Source organism: Podarcis liolepis (genome assembly GCF_965112155.1).
Source record: "Podarcis liolepis genome assembly, chromosome: 7".
Lineage (NCBI taxonomy): Eukaryota > Metazoa > Chordata > Lepidosauria > Squamata > Lacertidae > Podarcis > Podarcis liolepis.
Genome location: NC_139561.1, coordinates 876,956 through 894,796, shown reverse-complemented (window position 1 = coordinate 894,796; position 17,841 = coordinate 876,956). Strand labels below are relative to the sequence as shown.

Here is a 17,841-nt window from a genome sequence, read left to right as displayed (position 1 = left end):
ACTGGTGACTGGGAGTGGCTGCCGAGACCATGTAACACCGGTCTTGAAAGACTTACATTGGCTCCCAGTACGTTTCTGAGCACAATTCAAAGTGTTGGTGCTGACCTTTAAAGCCCTAAACAGCCTCGGTCCAGTATATCTGAAGGAGCGTCTCCACCCCCATTGTTCTACCCGGACACTGAGGTCCAGCACCGAGGGCCTTCTGGCGGTTCCCTCGCTGCAAGAAGCCAAGTTACAGGGACCCAGGCAGAGGGCCTTCTTGGTAGTGGTGCCCTCCCTGTGGAACGCCTTCCCACCAGATGTCAAAGAGAACAACAACTACCAGACTTTTAGAAGACATCTGAAGGCAGCCCTGTTTAGGGAAGCTTTTAATGTTTGATGTATTACAGTATTTTAATACTTTTTTGGAAGCCGCCCAGAGTGGCTGGGGAAGCCCAGCCAGATGGGCGGGGTATTATTATTATTATTATTATTATTATTAATAATAATAATAATAATAATAATAATAATAATAATAATTTTTTTGCTGGCAGCAAAATTGATTTAAAAAAGCAAAATGACAGAAGACAAGCAGGTTTCCCTCAGACCACCCTGCATAGTGAATCTGGGCAGGAAGGGCTGGTGCTTCCACTTAGCACCAGGACTTCTGGGATTCCCTGCCCCCATCCTTAGTGATGATGCTTTGGCTTGTAAGTCAGGGAAGGAGGTGTTTAATGAGTCCAGGGAAAGAAGATTGAGTTCCTGGTAGGGCTGGGCAATATATCGTCATATATCACCAGCTAAACATTGTGATATAATGATATATCACGATGCCTGAAAATAAGAAGGAAGGAGAAAATAAGGTGGAGAGGAAGAAGCAGGTCACGGTTGATTCCTGGATGTGGACTTCAAACCGGTTTGAACTGGTGGAGTAGCCAGCCAGCCCTCCATAGCCAGCCCCACAGATGATTGGGGACGCCTTGCGCAGGTTCTGCCACTGTATGACAAGGCCAGGTGAGCGTTGCTGCCCAGGGCAGAGTGCATCAGCCAGGGCACCGCATGGCACTGTGCATGCAAACAAGGAGCCCCAGGGTGTTTCTGGCCTCCCCAGGCACTGACCTCCCCAGAGTCGAGGGCATTCATGGAACAGCCTCTCCCCTGAGCTGCTCTGGGCCACCGCCAGCTCTGGCTCACATCAATAGTGGCCTCTCGTGCAAGCAGTGGCTACGGGGAGCCACCCTCTGGAGCATTGGCTCCTGCCGGGTGAGGCACCTGAGGTAGCTCTGTTCTGCCTTAGTGCCAGGGCACAGCTCCTATGCAGCCCTGGAGGCGAGGAAGAGAAGCTAGGGCTGCTCCTGCCACTGCTCACAGGACTCAGCCATGCCTCCACTGCCCAGTGCCCCGTTAGAGGAGGAAGGGAGGACGGAGGCAGCTTCCTCCAAGCTGGATTGCCCTTTCTACTGCTCCTACTGTGTCACCCCAAAGGTGGAGAGAGTTTGCCAGACAGGAGGCCACAGAAAGGGCTCAGCTTCAGCCTGGAGGTCAGCCTCTTAAGGATTCGTTCGGCAGGGTGGTAAAGTGCAGAGGGATCGGCTTGATGGGGGCTCACGAGGCTGCTGTTCACCCCCATCCCTTCTTGTAGAAAGAGCTGCTCACATGAAGCTCACATGATGATGCCACCCCCACCCCCCCTCCTGGATTACCTGCTGTGGATGGTAAGCAGAGGCAGCACTGCCAGGAAAGCCTCCAGGCTGCATGAGTGGGCTGTGCATCACAGCAGGCCTTGTACCCACCTGTGTGTGCTGCTTTGCCCACAGGGTGCAGGCCGGTGCCACTGCCGTGTTGTGGCATATGCTTGAGTGAGTGGCAAGCAGGCATCAGGTGGAAGAGGGAGTGAGATGAAATGCTGGAGGACAGAGCTGTGTGTTCCGTGGGGACCACCCTGCACCCCTTCAGAAGCCTGGCGCCCTGAGGTGCAGAAGAGGACCCTATCCTGATTCAGCCGTTAGTTTGATCTGTTTCTGTATGTGGAATGGGGAGGGTGTGGGGGTCACCTTCGCCTTTGCCTCAGGCAGCAAAATGTCTAGAGCCAGTCCTGCTTACAGTTGAGCATCCCTTTCTTACCTGGTCCTCTGATGCCCATAGCCTACTGCAACTCACTGCATTCGTACATTCTTCTTTTCTTTTGTCTAGCTGCATCCATCTGGGTATTTCCTGTACATGCTGATGCTAAAATTAAGTTCTTGCTGAGCTCTTTTCTGGGTGAATAATGGCTGTGATGAAGGATGACCGAATGGTGCAGGGTTCAGTGGAGTGGCTGAACGCCCATCAATCTGGACGGGATTCCAGTTTCTCAGCAATTTGCACCTCAGGGATCCCACCTGGGACAGGATGCTCAAGTGTGTGTTGAGCTGATGGGAAAGCTGGGGAACCAGCAAAGGGATATTTGCTTTGGCACTCCACTGAAGGCCAAAAGCCAAGATCTGTGATGATAAGTGGCTGTATTTAAACTCTACTCTTTCCCTGGTGGTGCTTGCAGTGGAGGGTTAGGGGGTGAAGGCTTTTTTTCAGAGGAGAGTAAAGACTTCCAAGCCAGTCTTCTCCTCTGGCCGTTTGCCCAATGACCTCTGCAGACGAAAATGATAAAGGGAGTCCTTGCAGTAGCCGGACCAACCTCCAGGCGGGATGAGGGCTATGCAGGACAGTGGACTTGCCTCAGGAAAGGGTGGAAAACAACTAAATTTGGAAATACAGAAAAGCTAGGTGGGCAAATGTTGGGAAGGGCCTGGAGCTCTCCTTCCTCCACTGCAGGGGTGGCAGCAAACAGTTCTTTTAAAAAAGAAATTATTCTGTGAACTGCCCTGACACCTCCGGGTATAAAGGTAAAGGACCCTTGACAGTTAATTCCAGTCGCAGACGACTCTGGGGTTGTTGCGCTCATCTCACTCTATAGGCCAAGGGAGCCACCATTTGTCTGCAGACAGTTTTTCCAGATCATGTGGCCAGCATGACTAAGCTGCTTCTGGCGAAACCAGAGCAGCTCACAGAAGCACTGTTTACCTTCCCGCCAGAGCGGTACCTACTTGCACATTGACGTGCTTTCGAACTGCTAGGTTCCAAGCAACAGGAGCTCACCCTGTCACGGGGATTTGAACCGCCGACCTTCGGATCGGCAGGCCCTAGGCTCTGTGGTTTAGACCACAGCACCACCTGCGTCCCTCCGGGTATAGGGCGGTCTATAAATTCAGTAAAAATATGGAAGAGGACTGGAAAAAATTTAAGGACTATTTACAAAAACAATATAAGTTGTATGAATGTTAAGAATTTGTACGATTTGGAAACTCTAGCTTCAGCAACTAGATTTGTGAAACAGGAAATTAAGTTTTAAGTAAGAAAAGGTCAAAATTTAAGGGAATACTATGTTTAAGTTAAGATATAAGTTAAGATATAAGTAATTGATAAAAAGTATTTTAAATTTAGAGGTACAGCATTTGAAAAGTACAAAATAAGGTATGAAACAAGGTAATAATTTGCTGATATTTTTATTAAAAAGAACGCAGGGTGGGGGAGATGTGAGGAAGTCCAGTTAGTTATGTGAAAAATGTTTTGAATGGTTGGTTTTCTTTTTTCCTTTTCCTTTTTTCTTTTTTTACTCTTTTTTCTTTAGTGTATGTTTCTAACTTTGTATTAGAAAACTTAATAAAATATTTATAAATATATATATATATAAATTCAGTAAAAATAAAAATAAAAATGTAAGTTCCTCCCCTGAAATCTGGCAGAAATCCCACCAATAGGAGCATAGGAAGCTGCCTGATATTGAGTCAGACGATGGGCCTACCCACCTCAGCATTGCCTGTGCCAGGGAAAGCCAATGTTTTTGGACTACAACTTCCATCATCCCTGACCTGCCGGCTGGGGCTGATGCGAGCTGGAGTTCACCAACATCTTGAGGGCACCATGTTCTACGCTGTTCCCTGTGAGGTCCCTGTTCTACGCTGACTGGCAGCGGCTTTCAGGTAGTGGCAGCGGTGGAGGATGCTCCCATGGCCCCCAGGGCAGAGTGCAGAGGGCGCTGGAGCCTGCTGTGCCTGGCCAGGCCTTGCCATTCACCCTCTGCAAAGGCCAAGAGGGCTGGGCTAACCCTTTTTAACTTGACAGCGCCTGGCTTATGAAGGTACATAAGCTCCCCATGGCCAGTTGTTAGTTATTGGAAGAGCCCAGCTCCTTGGCTCTGTGTAAGGCAGCTTCCTGCTTTGGCTCCCTACCCTGACGAGCCTTTTGCTATCTTAACCCTGCCCTGGTCATCTGCCTTCCCCCTCAGGGACCAAGCCAGGACCAGGTCAAGGCAAGAGAAATATGTACAGCTGGGAGCGCAGATTGTACCATGAACTGAACAAGGTGTTCGACCGCTTAAGCTTTTTCCGTTGCTTTAGTTGCATGTGGCCCTGGAGGATCCAATCTGTGGCTGATGTTCTCCAGGCATATGATGGAGGGGGCTTTGGCCCATAAAAGCTTATGCAACCATAAATGTTGTTTGTGCTTAAGGTGCTGCAACTCTTGGGTCCCGTTTTGCCTGGGCTTTGTTGACAAGTCAGCAGCAAAGCTGTGTGGATGACAGCCAGGCATGCCGTGGTGCTGCTCTCTCGGGAAGATGCAGTTTCTGCCTTCCCGCTCTGCACCTCAAGAGTGAAGGTGCTCGGGACAGCTTGCCACTGCAGGCACAGCCCCAGACTTGTGTGTGTTGAGGGGGGGAGGAAGAGAAGCTAATTTGCTGTGACTTAAATGGAAAATATTCTCAGCTGGGCACAGAGCTTTCTCTGAGTTATTGATTGCAGCTTCAGCCCACAGTGAATGTTCCTTTGCGGGTGACGGTGTGATGGAATTCAGTTTAATAGGGCAAACAGGCCGTCAATGTGTTGTGCATTAAACATGCCCTTTCTCTCTCCCTCTTGGCTCTGTTTGTTGCTCAAGCACATATGGCCCTTCAGCAGGACTAGTCAGTCTGCAGATTGCACCACGCTTGAAACATGGTGCATCATCCGTGCGCCCTTTTCTTGTTGTGCTACCTTCTTGGTTGTACATGGTGCTTTGCAGAGTAAAGGAAGCAAAGGGAAAGACCTGCCCTGAGAAGAGTTCACAGTGTAAATTTCAAAGCAAGGAAGATGACAGAAGAAAGGAACAGCAGAGATGGGTGGGAAGAGACAGAGGTAGGAGTAACAGGCAACAGGGTTGGAGTTTAGCAAAGTCACTTAAATAATACAGGCAGAGTCCAGAGAGAAAAGCCCCAATAAACACTTTACTGAGCAAACTGAGCAAAAACAGTGTATAATTTGAGAAGAAAGGAGCAGACCTTGTTTATAGCAGGCAGACATATAACCAGACATACAGAAGAAAAGCTTTTGCAGAACTGTACAATCAGCACTTCAGCAAAGATTAAGCCATTCTGCCTGGTTGCTAAGCAACATCTCCATCATTCCCCTTCTTAGCTAGTTGACTTTAACACCAACAGAATTAACCCCTGAGTTATACACTGAATGATCTCTGCTGTTGCATTTCCAACATGAGACACATCCAGTTCCACATACTTAGGTTTAGTTTCTGAAAGGAGTGAGGGACAAAGGAGTTAATCTGAGGGCTTCACAGAAATGGTGGATTTTGACCGGTATTTAAAGTGGTGGTGTTGGTGGGGGAGGTGTGGCCCTGTGTAGGTCAGGAGTGGGGCACAAGGCTTATCAGATAGCCAGAGGGCCACATGACCTCAAAGACAACCTTCCAAGAACCACTTGCATTGCGCGTGGGGGTGGGGTGGGTGGGGGTGCCAGAGGCAAAAATGAGTGGAGCAGGCAGTGTGACTCTTCTTAACTTTATGTGTACCTTCCAGACCTGCAAAAGCCAGAGTGGGGTGACTATATATGAAACTGCTCTGCTTTGTGCTTCTGGGTTGCTGACAGCTGCAGGTGGAGAGAGGAGAGAGTGATCCTGTGCTCATGTCCTGCTCATGGGTTTCCCACAGGCATTTGGTTGGCCACTACAGTGGTGCCTCGCAAGATGAAATTAATCAGTTCCGCGAGTCTCTTCGTCTAGCGGCTTTTTCGTCTTGCGAAGCAACCCTATTAGCAGCTTAGCGGCTTAGTGCTATTAGCGGTTTAGCGGCTATTAAAGGCTTAGTGGATTAGCGGCTAAAAGGCTATTAGCGGCTTAGAAAAAGGGGGGGGGGAGCAAAAAAAAATCGGAACACTCACAAGACGTTTTCGTCTTGCAAAGCAAGCCCATAAGGAAAATCGTCTTGCGAAGCAGCTCAAAAACGGAAAACCCTTTCGTCTAGCGGGTTTTCCGTCTTGCGAGGCATTCGTCTTGCGGGGCACCACTGTATCTGTTTCTTTAAAATTCCACTAAATTGCAGCCACAGTTGGAAATGAGAGATCTGCAGTGAGATGGAGAGGAACATTTGACCTTTTGGCCCCACCACACAAATGTGCACAAACAACCCACACAGCGCTTGGCTCTAGGGAGAGGGGCAGTCCTGCCTGTCTGGCTGCAAAAGTTCACTTGGGTTCCAGAGTTTTGGAAGTGGCATTGCTCTTCTGTTTCAAGTTGCAAGCAAAACTGCAAGGATTGGGTGCTACTAAAGCTCCTATATCTAGGATCGCTCACAGTGAAATCCTATGCAGGCCTGCTCAAAAGTCAGGGTGATCAAGGTAAACCTTGGTTTTTTGATTGCTGCCTCAATGCAACTGACAGAAGATCACAACTTAAGAGACCGTGAGTGTAGACTTGAACAAGCTTGTTTGTGCTAAATTCAGATGCTGTTGGGTGAAATGTATGTACACACATACAGTATGTACACACATATAGGGATATGCAATATCCCTCCATTTTTGGCCACAGGACACTTGGCTATTGTTGTTTTCTGTAAGAGGCTAGCACTCATTTATTTCTCATTTATTTCTTTTTATTATAAAGCTTTGCAATAGAAAACAATCTGCAACAGGAAGTTGCAACAGGAAAATAACATTTTATCTTTCCTCCCACTTCCTCCCACTTTTGTTACGAAGAGAGCAGATGATCCCTTTCCACTCCCTGATTGCTGACACCAAGACCTGCAAATCATAATGCCAACCTATCTAATAACCCCTATTAATAATTTATCTCTTGACCTTTCCCACGATTATTTTTTTCAAGTTGATGTGTGCTGCATCAGTGTTCATGTCTTATTAATTTTGTGGTATAAGAAATGAAGTCGTTCCATGCAGTGAAATGGGATCCTGCTTTCACCTGCCCTATGATCACAAGTGCCTGATGGGTAAGAGGTTTGGGTGGCATGCGTACTTATGGCGTGAGAAGAAGAAAATTCATAAGGGTTTCGAAAGCCACATCTTTAGAGGTCCCCTGATTGAAGTGTGGGAAAGGAATAGATATCTATTAGAACCTAAAGTCCCACACTGGTTATCCCCACTAGAAGTTTTGAGCGTTAAAAAGATCAATATGAGAGGCAACTGGATTACTTACGATCAACTGTTATTTAAAGAAGGGGGGAAATGGAAAATGAAACCGTATGATCTGGTTAAAGAAAATGTGTTTGATTGGCTACATTACTTTCAAATAAACGAAATGTTCAGGAAAGATATTAAAGCCAGAGGATATGCTGATAAGGACTCCAAATTCCAGATTGAAATAATAAATAATGACTATAAAATTTTATCCAAAATGTACAATCTGCTGTTAGAGTGGAACCTGATAGAGGAGGAAGTCGGTCATGATATATTGGGCTAGGGACATTGGACATAATATATATTTTGAAGAGTGGGAAAAACTTTGGGAAAAAAACCTAACATTTAAAGCTTGTATGACGTTGAAGGAGAATTTAATGAAGATGTTTTACCGATGGTATATAACCCCTGCAAAATTAGCAAAAATGTATAAAACTTGTAATAAATGCTGGAAATGCAGGGAAAAAGAGGGGTCCTTCTACCACATGTGGTGGGAATGCAAAAAGGCAAAAGGTTTTTGGGAAAGTGTATATAATGAAATGAAGAAAATTCTAAGGTATACTTTTGAAAAAAAAACCCGAGGCTTTCCTGTTAGGAATATTAGGAAGGGAGATAAAGAGTAACGATTGTAAATTGTTTCAATATGCAACAACTGCAGCAAGAGTCCTCCTAGCCCAAAACTGGAAACAACAGAAAATACCGACAGTTGAGGAATGGAGAATGAAATTGTTAGACTACGTGGAGTTGGATAGATTGACGGGGAAAATTAGGTACTTAAGAGACCAAAGGTTCATTGAAGACTGGGGGAAATTTGTGGAATATCTGGAAAATATAAGTGAAGGACAGATAACGCTAGTGGGGTTTAAAATAGCTCTGTGAAAAATGTAGGAATATTGTCTAAAGAGAAATGGAAGTAAGGAGTCAAATAATGTCAATATAAAGTATGAAATGCGTAATTTTAAAAAAATGACTACGGATGATTTGGGGAGAAGCTGAAGGAAGTCCCAAAGAAAGTAATTTGTGATAATAAGATGTAGATTTTTTATTTCTGTTTGTTTTGGTGTAAATTAATAAAAATTATGTATGAAAAAAAAGAGTTTTAAAAATTCCTTTTTCCATTTCTTTTGACTTCCAGCTTTAAAGATGAAAATAAAAGAGGTAAAAAAAGAAAATGGAGACAAGAAGATCATCCCCAAGAAGAAGAAGCCCTTGAAATTGGGCACCATCAAGAAGAAAGATCTCAAGAAGCTGGTGCTCTATTTGAAGAACGGGGCAGACTGTCCTTGCCACCAACTGGACAACCTCAGTCACCAGTTTCTCATCATGGGGCGCAAAGTGAAGACCCAGTACCTTCTGACGGCCATCCACAAGTGGGATAAGAAAAACAAAGAGTTCAAAAAGTTCATGAAGAAAATGAAAAGTCCTGAGTGCCCCACATTTCACTCCGTCTTCAAATGATCAGATGGTGCCAGGATTGGAACATCTCTTCTCTTTGTTTTGTTTTGTTGCTGGCCCTGAACTTGCACAGACTTTCTTTTGAACTTGGTGGCTCATACATTTTGGCTCCTTCTGCCCTGGTGGACACTTAACTTTGATCCCTTGTTGTTTCTTTCTGTTTGTTCCTTTAGAGCAGGGGTGGGCAACCTCAGGCCCAGGTCCAAATGCAGCCCTCCAAGCCTCTCTGTCTGGGGACACATCTCCTCAGCCACGCACCCCTACCCAGGCCATCCTGGAAACAAGGAGACTGAGGGGATATGAGAGCCGTCTTCAAATATCTCAAGGGCTGTCACATGGAAGAGGGAGCTCTGGAGGGTAGGGCTCAAACCAGTGGATTCGAGTTACAAGAAAGGAGATTCTGACTAAACAGGAATAACTTTCTGACAGTAAGAGCTGTTCAACAGGGGAACAGACTCCCATGAGAGGTGGTGGATGGGGGCAGATTTGGGTAATCTTTGAGCCAGGCTAAAATTTGGCACCCCAAATGAATCTTCTCAGTGATGGATCTTCTCAAGGTTGTGCCCCCTTAGCTCAGTGCCCTGTACAGGGCACTGCCCTAAATCTGGTGTTGCGTGGACTCTCCTTCTTTGGAAATTTTTAAGCAGAGGTTGGATGGCCATCTGTCACGCATGATCTAGTTGAGCTTTCTGCAATGCAGGGGGTTGGAGTCGATGACCCTCTCGATTCCTTCCAACTTTATATATAATTCTATGATTCTATAAGCCCCTGACTGAGTTGATTTTGAAAGGAAGCACTTTTCAGCAGAGCTGTGCTGGCTGCTCTCCAGTTTTCAGGGAGAAATCTTCAATGTCACTAAAAAAGTAAGATTTCTGAATAACCTCCTTTTTCTGATTCTGTCATTTATCCTGGCTATTTCTTCAGTGACCATCCATGTGGATGATCCCACCCAGTAAGGAATCCTGTGGTGAATGGGATAGTGTCATAGCAAGAGGTGGCCAGTTAGATTTTGCTGTGTGATGATGCCACTGTAGGTAACTGAGGGCAGTGTAACGAAATATATAACTGAATAGAAATACAACTCTTTCTTTCTTTCTTTCTTTCTTTCTTTCTTTCTTTCTTTCTTTCTTTCTTTCTTTCCTTTTGGCAAGGCAAAAACATCGACAAAAACTGTGAGGTATTTCAACTCAGCTTTAGTCTGTAAAAAAACAAAAACTCAGCTTTAGTCTGAGTGTCTGCAGGTGCAACAGGAAGTAATGAGGACCCTAAGACCACCCACATATGTCATGCTTACTTGATGGGTTTTAAATCATTACATTGGATCATAGAGTTGGAAGTGAACTTAGAAGACTACCTAGTTCAGTCCCTCCCTGAAAGGCCGTCCAGCCTCTGCTTAAGAAACCCCTCACAAAGGGGTGTCCACCCCCTTCCAAGTCTGGTCCACAGCTTGTAACATCAGGAAGTCCTTCCTAACGAGGGGTGTGATTGTGTTTTGTTTTGGAAAGTGTGGATTTGATAGATTCATCTTTAAATGGGAACTGAATTGAATTTCTCCCCTAATCATAGTTCAGTGTCCCCTGCCGGAGGACCCTCATTAATTCACATTAGATTGGTAGAAATCTCTCCCCTTTGGCCCATTAATTCAGTTTTGAAAGAAGGGAGCTCAGAAGAGCTTCTTTCTTCTGACAAAATTTCCACATAGGTGGTTGTTGAAAGATGGAGTTCAATGCCCCATCTGGCTCCTCTTCTGCTTCCACAGCTCGGCTAGTATTTCAGCCCACATATCATCACATGAACCAGCAGAAGGTTGTGTGCAACCCTCACACTCTCCTGTGGAATAAATGGAAGCACTTGGGTTCCGGTTGCCTCCTCAAGGCAGACGGAGGGATGGGAGAACCACTGTCAAAACAGTTCAAGAACCCCTGGGTTCCACTCCATTTGTCCTGTGTGTTGCCAAGGCACAGGATGAAGCAGATAAAGAGTTAATTGTTAAATTGGCAGAATGGGGGTAGAGTAAGTTTAATAATGCCATAGTTCAGAAATGACTGGTGTCTGTATTTGGGGGGGGGGCATTCTTTAAATCAGCCTTCCCCCAACCATTTGTTTTACACTACAGCTCCCCTAATTTCTGACCATTGGATTTGCCACCTAGGTTGGGGAGGCTGCTGTACACAATGGTCTGAGGGCTTGGAGAAAGAAGTGCATTTTGCTGCAGAAACAGATCCTTCTGGAATGTTCATAGAATTGTAGGGTTGGAAAGGACGAACCCCCTCCAGTGCGGGAATCTTTTCCAACATTGCCCAATGTGGGCTTGAACCCCGAAACCTGAGGTTAAGTCTCATGCTCTATCCAGGGGCGAAGGAAGGCTCTCCGGCACCCAGTGTGGGGTGTCGAGGGGCGGGGCAAACCGCCCGGCAGTGCATGCGTGGCACTGATACACTCCAGCGCCGTACGGATGGCGGTGGGATCTTCTGCTCACAGTGGCGGGACGAGCACCCCGCGGGGTACCTTCTTGTCACCCCCCTCAGAGATGGCACCCAGTGTGGACTGTCCCCTGCCCCCTTCCTCCGCCACTGGCGCTATCCACTGAGCTGTCCCAGGTGCCATCCAGCATTAACAGCCTCACAATTATGGAGCACACCATGCACTCAGGAACAGCATATTACATACCAATATAATTTTTACATTTACAAATTGCTTAGGGAAAGCAAAAGAGATGTGTAGCATTAAAGTATGGAATATGTATTGCAACTTGAAAACATTTTTATCGTCCTTATGAATGAAGCTTTTTACTGCATACTGACTTCAGTTTTGACAGCATCACCAGAGGCTAGATGAACATTGCTCTGGGGACTGACAGTGGCCCATCCTTGTTCTAGTTATTTACTGAAAAGTGTAATCTAATGAACTGTTGCTAATTAATGTGTCAAGTTATTTTAACTGTGCTTGGACCTTGCTGGGTTTCTTTTTATTTCCCAGGAGGGACAAGTTACATGATTGTTTATAACCCCTTTCCTTGGATTTTGTTTTTGGTAGCTTTTTCTAGTTTTAAAGTATGCTATTTTCTTGTTTCCTGAACCCCACCCCCTCTTAAATTCAGTTATTTTGTTGTTAAATGTGAGATATGTTGAGGTTTAAGAATGGAGTTTGTGCTTTTTTCTTCATTATTCTATTAATATTGATTTTCATAAAAATAACAGAACCCAAGAAGCAGAAAAATGCATCCAATGCCATATGGCAATCTTTTTAGGCTACTTGTAAATCTTTGTATTACTCTGAAAAACAGAGATGTGGGGCATCCCTGGCCATTAGTCAGGCTGGCTGGAGCTGCTGGGAGTTGGAGTCCAGTAACATTGGGGGAGCTGCAGGTCCCCCACTCCAGCAAAGGCTCTATGGAGAGAAGCAGTCTCAACATTTGCCCAACCCCAGCAGCCACATGATTCTCTGTGCAAGGTCTCTGACACAAAACACAGACATTTAAAATGGGATCAGGTATCAGTTCCTCATGGATGCTGGGAAGGGACAGAAGACACATCCATTGTTCAAAGCTGAGAAAGCAGGTGGCCTGGTTGGGGCCTCTGCACTCAGCACAGCCAAATTCTGCCCAACCATGGCTCCCAGGTACCTTGACTCACCACCCACCCCAAACCAGAGCTGCCACAATATCCCAGACTTCCCCAACCTGGTGCCCTCCAGGTGTTCTTGAACTCTATTTTTTAAAAAAATAATTTTTATTAACTGGCCAATCACATCAAATTAAATCACATCGTATAAATTCCAAATTACAAAGCCAAATTTTTAAATTTTGTTGGGGGAACCCATACTTCAAGATCCAAAGGGGGATTCAGATCATCTTCTTATTACTGCGTTAATGTCCAAATCAGTCCCAATCAGTCCAAACAAAGTTCATAATTCTATCCAGTCTTATCTTAGTGTTTCCACATCATATCTTATTCATATAATTTCTCTTTTTCCTTTACGATCTCTTCTGTTGGTCTCCTTAAGCCGATAAACAAGTATAATAATCCTGTGTGGATTTCCCGTTCCTCCACTAAGTCCAGATGGTTTCTATATATCTCCTTCGTAGATAACATCGCTCTTTCCATCGTAAATTTTGGCATTTGTCGCTCTTAAGTCCCACCGAGGAGTTGATCCACGATATGTAAACAACTCTATTTCTCTCTTTCTCCTCCCAGACCCAAGAGCTCCAACAATGCCTCCCAAAATGGCGACGGCATTTTTAACTGCGTCATTCCAAAACCCTTAGCTTTCCAGCTTCATCTTGAGACATTGCTTTGGATCGAAAGTTTATCTCCACACAGCCTTAAATCCACAGCTTAAGTCCTTAATTTCTGACTCATTTGGGGGGAGGGGATTCTTGTTAAATCACATAAAAAGAGGAAGGCAGGTTTTCTCCCCCCTCCCCCATTTGTCATTACCGTATCTTGACGTATCTTCTCATATTTTATTCTTGTCTTGTTATCAGAGATCTCTTCTGTCAGCAGTCTTTACTCCCCTTTTTCCTTGAAGCATGTGCAATTAATCTCGTCCAAATTGTTTCTTTTAAAGATCATCGCAACTAGCAGCGCGAATCAGGGACGGCGTCCAGAAGAGCCGAAAACCCACAGGAGGGCTTTGTGCCTCGTGCCCCCACCCCCACAAATTCGGGGGTGGTATAGGGCACAGCAGGCAAGGGCTGTCCCCCCACAATCTGGGGGGGGGTTAAGGAGGCTAATTACCCCCATCATAGCCTCCAAATTACCTCGTGTGGGTCGGAGAGATGTTATTGTCAGCCATCTTCTGATGCGCCACCTAGTGGCCCCCCAGGTGTTCTTGAACTCTAACTCCCATCAGCCCCAGCTAGCATGGCCAGTAGTCAGGGATGATAGGAGTTGTAGTCAAACAGCATGTGGGGGGACGGGACACCAGGTTGGAAACAGGCATAATATCCATTGTGAGAGCCAGTGTGGTGTAGTGGTTAAGAGCAGTGGACTCGTAATCTGGGGAACTGGGTTCGCGTCTCCACTCCTCCACATGCAGCTGCTGGGTGACCTTGGGCCAGTCACACTTCTCTGAAGTCTCTCAGCCCCACTCACCTCGCAGAGTGTTTGTTGTGGGGGAGGAAGGGAAAGGAGAATGTGAGCCGCTTTGAGACTCCTTCGGGTAGTGATAAAGCGGGATATCAAATCCAAACTCTTCTTCTTCTTCATTGTTATATGAGGCAATATGAGACATTTACAAATTGGCTAATATATGCAAATATTTCCAGTTTGCATATTGGATTCACATCTAAAAGTTATGCATTTTTATTGTGGCTTTATAAAGAAAAACGGAAATTGTGTATAAGATCCCCCCAACATTTTTGCGCTGCCAAAAATGAGGGGAGCTTTTTGCCAGTGGCAATTCTGGGAAATGCGGGGTGGGGTGGGGTGGGGTGGAGAGAGCAAGAATATGAAGAGCAGGGATACTATAAATGCATTTCCTCTCAGGGAGTAGAGAGGTAAGACATGCTCGAGGCAAATTTGCCTGGTCTCTTCCTATTCCTTCCCAATCACAGAATCAAGCTTTTCCAGTTCCATTTTGTGGGACTACTGGGCAGAAGAATCGGATTTGTTCCATGTAGTCAGGCCCAACTCATATGCTTATTTTTGCTGTGGTCTTGCCCATTTCCTATGGGGCTTGAGCAGGAGAATTGTTCACATAGATTGTGCTCAATACTGATAAGGGTGTTGAATAAAACGTTTGGATTTTCTGCCAATGGCTGCAGTCCTATGCACACCTTTTGGGTGTAAGCCCTGCTGAACTCAGTGGGACTTACTTTGGAGTAAGCATGCATGGGATCAGGCTGTCCTGCACTGAGTTCTTGGGGTGACCTTCGTTTGTCGGAATACTGAAGGCAACCTATTGGTTTCCGCACACACAACATTTTTCTGTGCTATCTTTTCAAGTGGCAAGTTTCATTTTCTGCCCCACCTCCCCAGCGAAGGGGAATGATGGATCTTGTCCAAGGCAGAAGTGCAGAGCGATGTATGTGGCAATGAGCTAGCTTTGGCTCTGAAGGGAAGCACCTGTTTGAGTGGGGAAAACAAACCTGCATTTGGTTAACACGCTGCCTCCCTCAGTCCTGCGATGTAGTGGCTCTGGGTCTCTTAAGGAGTGTCAGTAGAGGTCATTGGATCAGCAAAGTAATCAATAAATGTGCAGGGATGTTCTGGAAGCTCCAGCACATTCTCTTGGGAGCCATCACTAGGCCTCCCCCCCCCCCGCCCATATCAGCACTATCAGCAACACATTGGGGCCAGTGATTATCTGTGTGCAGGTCATTGCACAAGGGAAGGACTTCTCCCTGAAATCCTGGTCTGCCACTGTCAGTCAGCGTTGATGATATGGAGAAAGATGGGCCCATGATCTGGCAAGGCAGATGGCAGCTCCCCCTTTTCCTAGATCAGTGGCAGAAGGTCCTAAGTCTAATCCCCAGCATCTCCAGCTAAGAGGATATCATCTAGCAGGACTGGGAATGCCCCTTGCCTGCTTCCTTGGAGGTCTGCTGTTCAGTGGAACCAATGGAGTTGAGAGAGGATGAGGCCACCTCGGGTATTTGCAAAACATGCAGCCTGACCCTGCGCAGAAGAGAGTTGATTGGGTCTCACTGCTAAGGAAGCAGGCACAGGCTTGCAACTTTAGGGCCCAGGCCAATTTCCGAGGATCTGGCTTTCAAGGAAGAAGAGACTCCAGCACATCAGTGGCCGGAGCTGGTACCCAGAATTGGACACACTGTTTGATGGAACCACTTCACTTCTATGTGCAGGCTCATACTTCTTCTGTTTCCCTCTCAAGTGCTTTTCCTGTGTCTATTCACGTTCATTTAACTAAAGTTTTTATGAGTGTTTTTATGAAGAAATGTTGTTTTCTAACCCTAGTTTGTTGTGTTTCAAGCGACCTGAGTGATCACCTGTAAATAAATCCATATTTAGGTTTTGTATCTGTATCTAAGTTTTCACCCTTCCTTTAACTTAAGGGCCTTTTCTGGGGCTTGAGACAGATAATAGTTCCCCCCTCCCGCCCCAATCAGAAAACAGTTTTCAAGAGGGATGACTGCTCTTAGCACATTTCTATCTCTGGTTAAAAGTTTTTGTGCGGGTTTTCTTTCCATGGTTTGATAATGGTGCAAAACCTGTTTGATCAGGAGTGACAGCAGGACAAAACAAAAAAATTGTATGTGTCCATACTTCTGACTGTTAAAAATGCTGCATTATCTTATTTATGCCTCTGTGGGTCACCATGGAAAGGAGAATGAAAACCTTTGGAGGAAAGTGTCCCATCTCTCTCTGGTCCAGAGGTGGCGCCAGCTTCCGAAGGAGAATTGTGGGGGTGCTGCATGTGCAATATCACGACGCGGAAAGAGCTGTAGGTGGAGCTGGAAGTAGTGGCCATGGAATTTCAGTGGCCGTGGCTCCTCCTGCTGCTGCTCTTGCCGCCACCACTGATCGGGGACTGCTTCCCCGCTCTTTCCCTTCCATGGCAGGAAGAGCAGAAGGAGCCAGCCACTGAAGCCACACTGTGCTTGGCTCTGCGCTCAGCCTCCTTGGCTGCCTTTGAACATGGGTGTGTGTGTGCTGCCCCCCAAATCTCTTCTAGCACACCCACCCAGCTGCTGATTGAAAGGTTCATTATATCCCGATATGTCCAGGTCACCATCCGCCATCACAGATCTTGTGACACCTGTGTGTAAAATGCTGTGTCACTGAATTTAACGCAGCCCCCTCAACAGGACTGGGAACAGATGCCTTGGCCTCCCACCTGAAGGTGGCCTTGACTGGAGCGAAATATTAACGCCAGACTAAACATTTGCATGGCTCTCCCTCCCAAAATTAACACGACACAGCAGTGCAAAGTTTCACGAATTTGTGGCATTTCTCAAATTATGAGAGGGCCGTCGTGACTTGGCAGGATTCTGCCCTGCTCCACCTCCCCTGGCCTCAAGCCTTGGAAAGTTTATGCTAGCCCCCACCCACCCCCAATCCCACCACCATTTCCTTTGCCTGCCTCCTCACTCATTCTCAATGTTTATTTAATAATCCTGAAAGAGCTATTAAGCTTCCTGGGTTTAAATGTTTGCTAAACACCCTGTCAGCTCGACTTCGCTTGAGACGACCTGGGCTGTGGGGAGACAGTCCAAGCCTTGGGTTCTTTAGGGAATGGTAAGAAATCTGCTTGTTCCTTGGCAGACCTGCCCCCAACATACACCCCTCCCCAAATGTGGGTCCAGGAGCCCCACAGCCTGGGACTCTGTGAGCTCAGCAAATAGAATGAATGGGCAATGGAGGGATTTGGCCTGGCCAGATCTGTCTCTAGTCAGGCAGCAAGGGTCATCTGCTGGCTTTCACGGTGCAAGGGTCTCTGTGCAGGGTAGAGTAACACAAAAAGCAACATAGCGTGGATATGTAACACAGTTCCCATGAAGTGATGATGATGATAATGATAATGATGATGATAGTTGAAACACTACAATTCATAATAATCAGCAGTGCCAAATTATTCATGAATTGTTCAGTCACTGATGATCTCACCCGAAAGATGGCTAGAAGGTGACGCCTTCACCAGTTTCCTAAAAGAAAACCATGGTGTAGCTCGATGCACCTGAAGTAGGGAGAGTGCTCCACAGATGTGAAGCCACCACTGAAAAGGCCCTTTTATGGAACCAGGCGCTGCATGAGTCATTCTGTGTAACGACTGCCAGCCAGGCCTCCTTCTCTGACCTCAATGCCATGGGAGAAGGCATTCTCTTAGACTGATGTTATAGGCTTAGAAGGGGCACCACTAAACCCTAGAAATTAATAAATGGTGGGATTCTGATTATTTGGGATCAAAAGGGGGAAATACCAGCTGCAGAGGAATTCCTGAGCTAGCCTAT

The 17,841-nt window shown here is 46.2% G+C and overlaps 1 protein-coding gene across 1 annotated transcript in view; it reads left to right on the top strand.

Annotated features, from left to right (window-relative positions):
- SFRP1 (secreted frizzled related protein 1) overlaps positions 1 to 12,168 on the top strand; it is a 43,958-nt gene extending 31,790 nt beyond the window's left edge. The window contains exon 3 of the mRNA XM_083514372.1: positions 8,608 to 12,168. Coding sequence (XP_083370498.1) covers positions 8,608 to 8,930 — 323 coding nt within the window. The 3' untranslated portion in view covers positions 8,931 to 12,168. The remainder of the gene's footprint in view (positions 1 to 8,607) is intronic.
- The last annotated feature ends 5,673 nt before the right edge of the window (positions 12,169 to 17,841 follow it).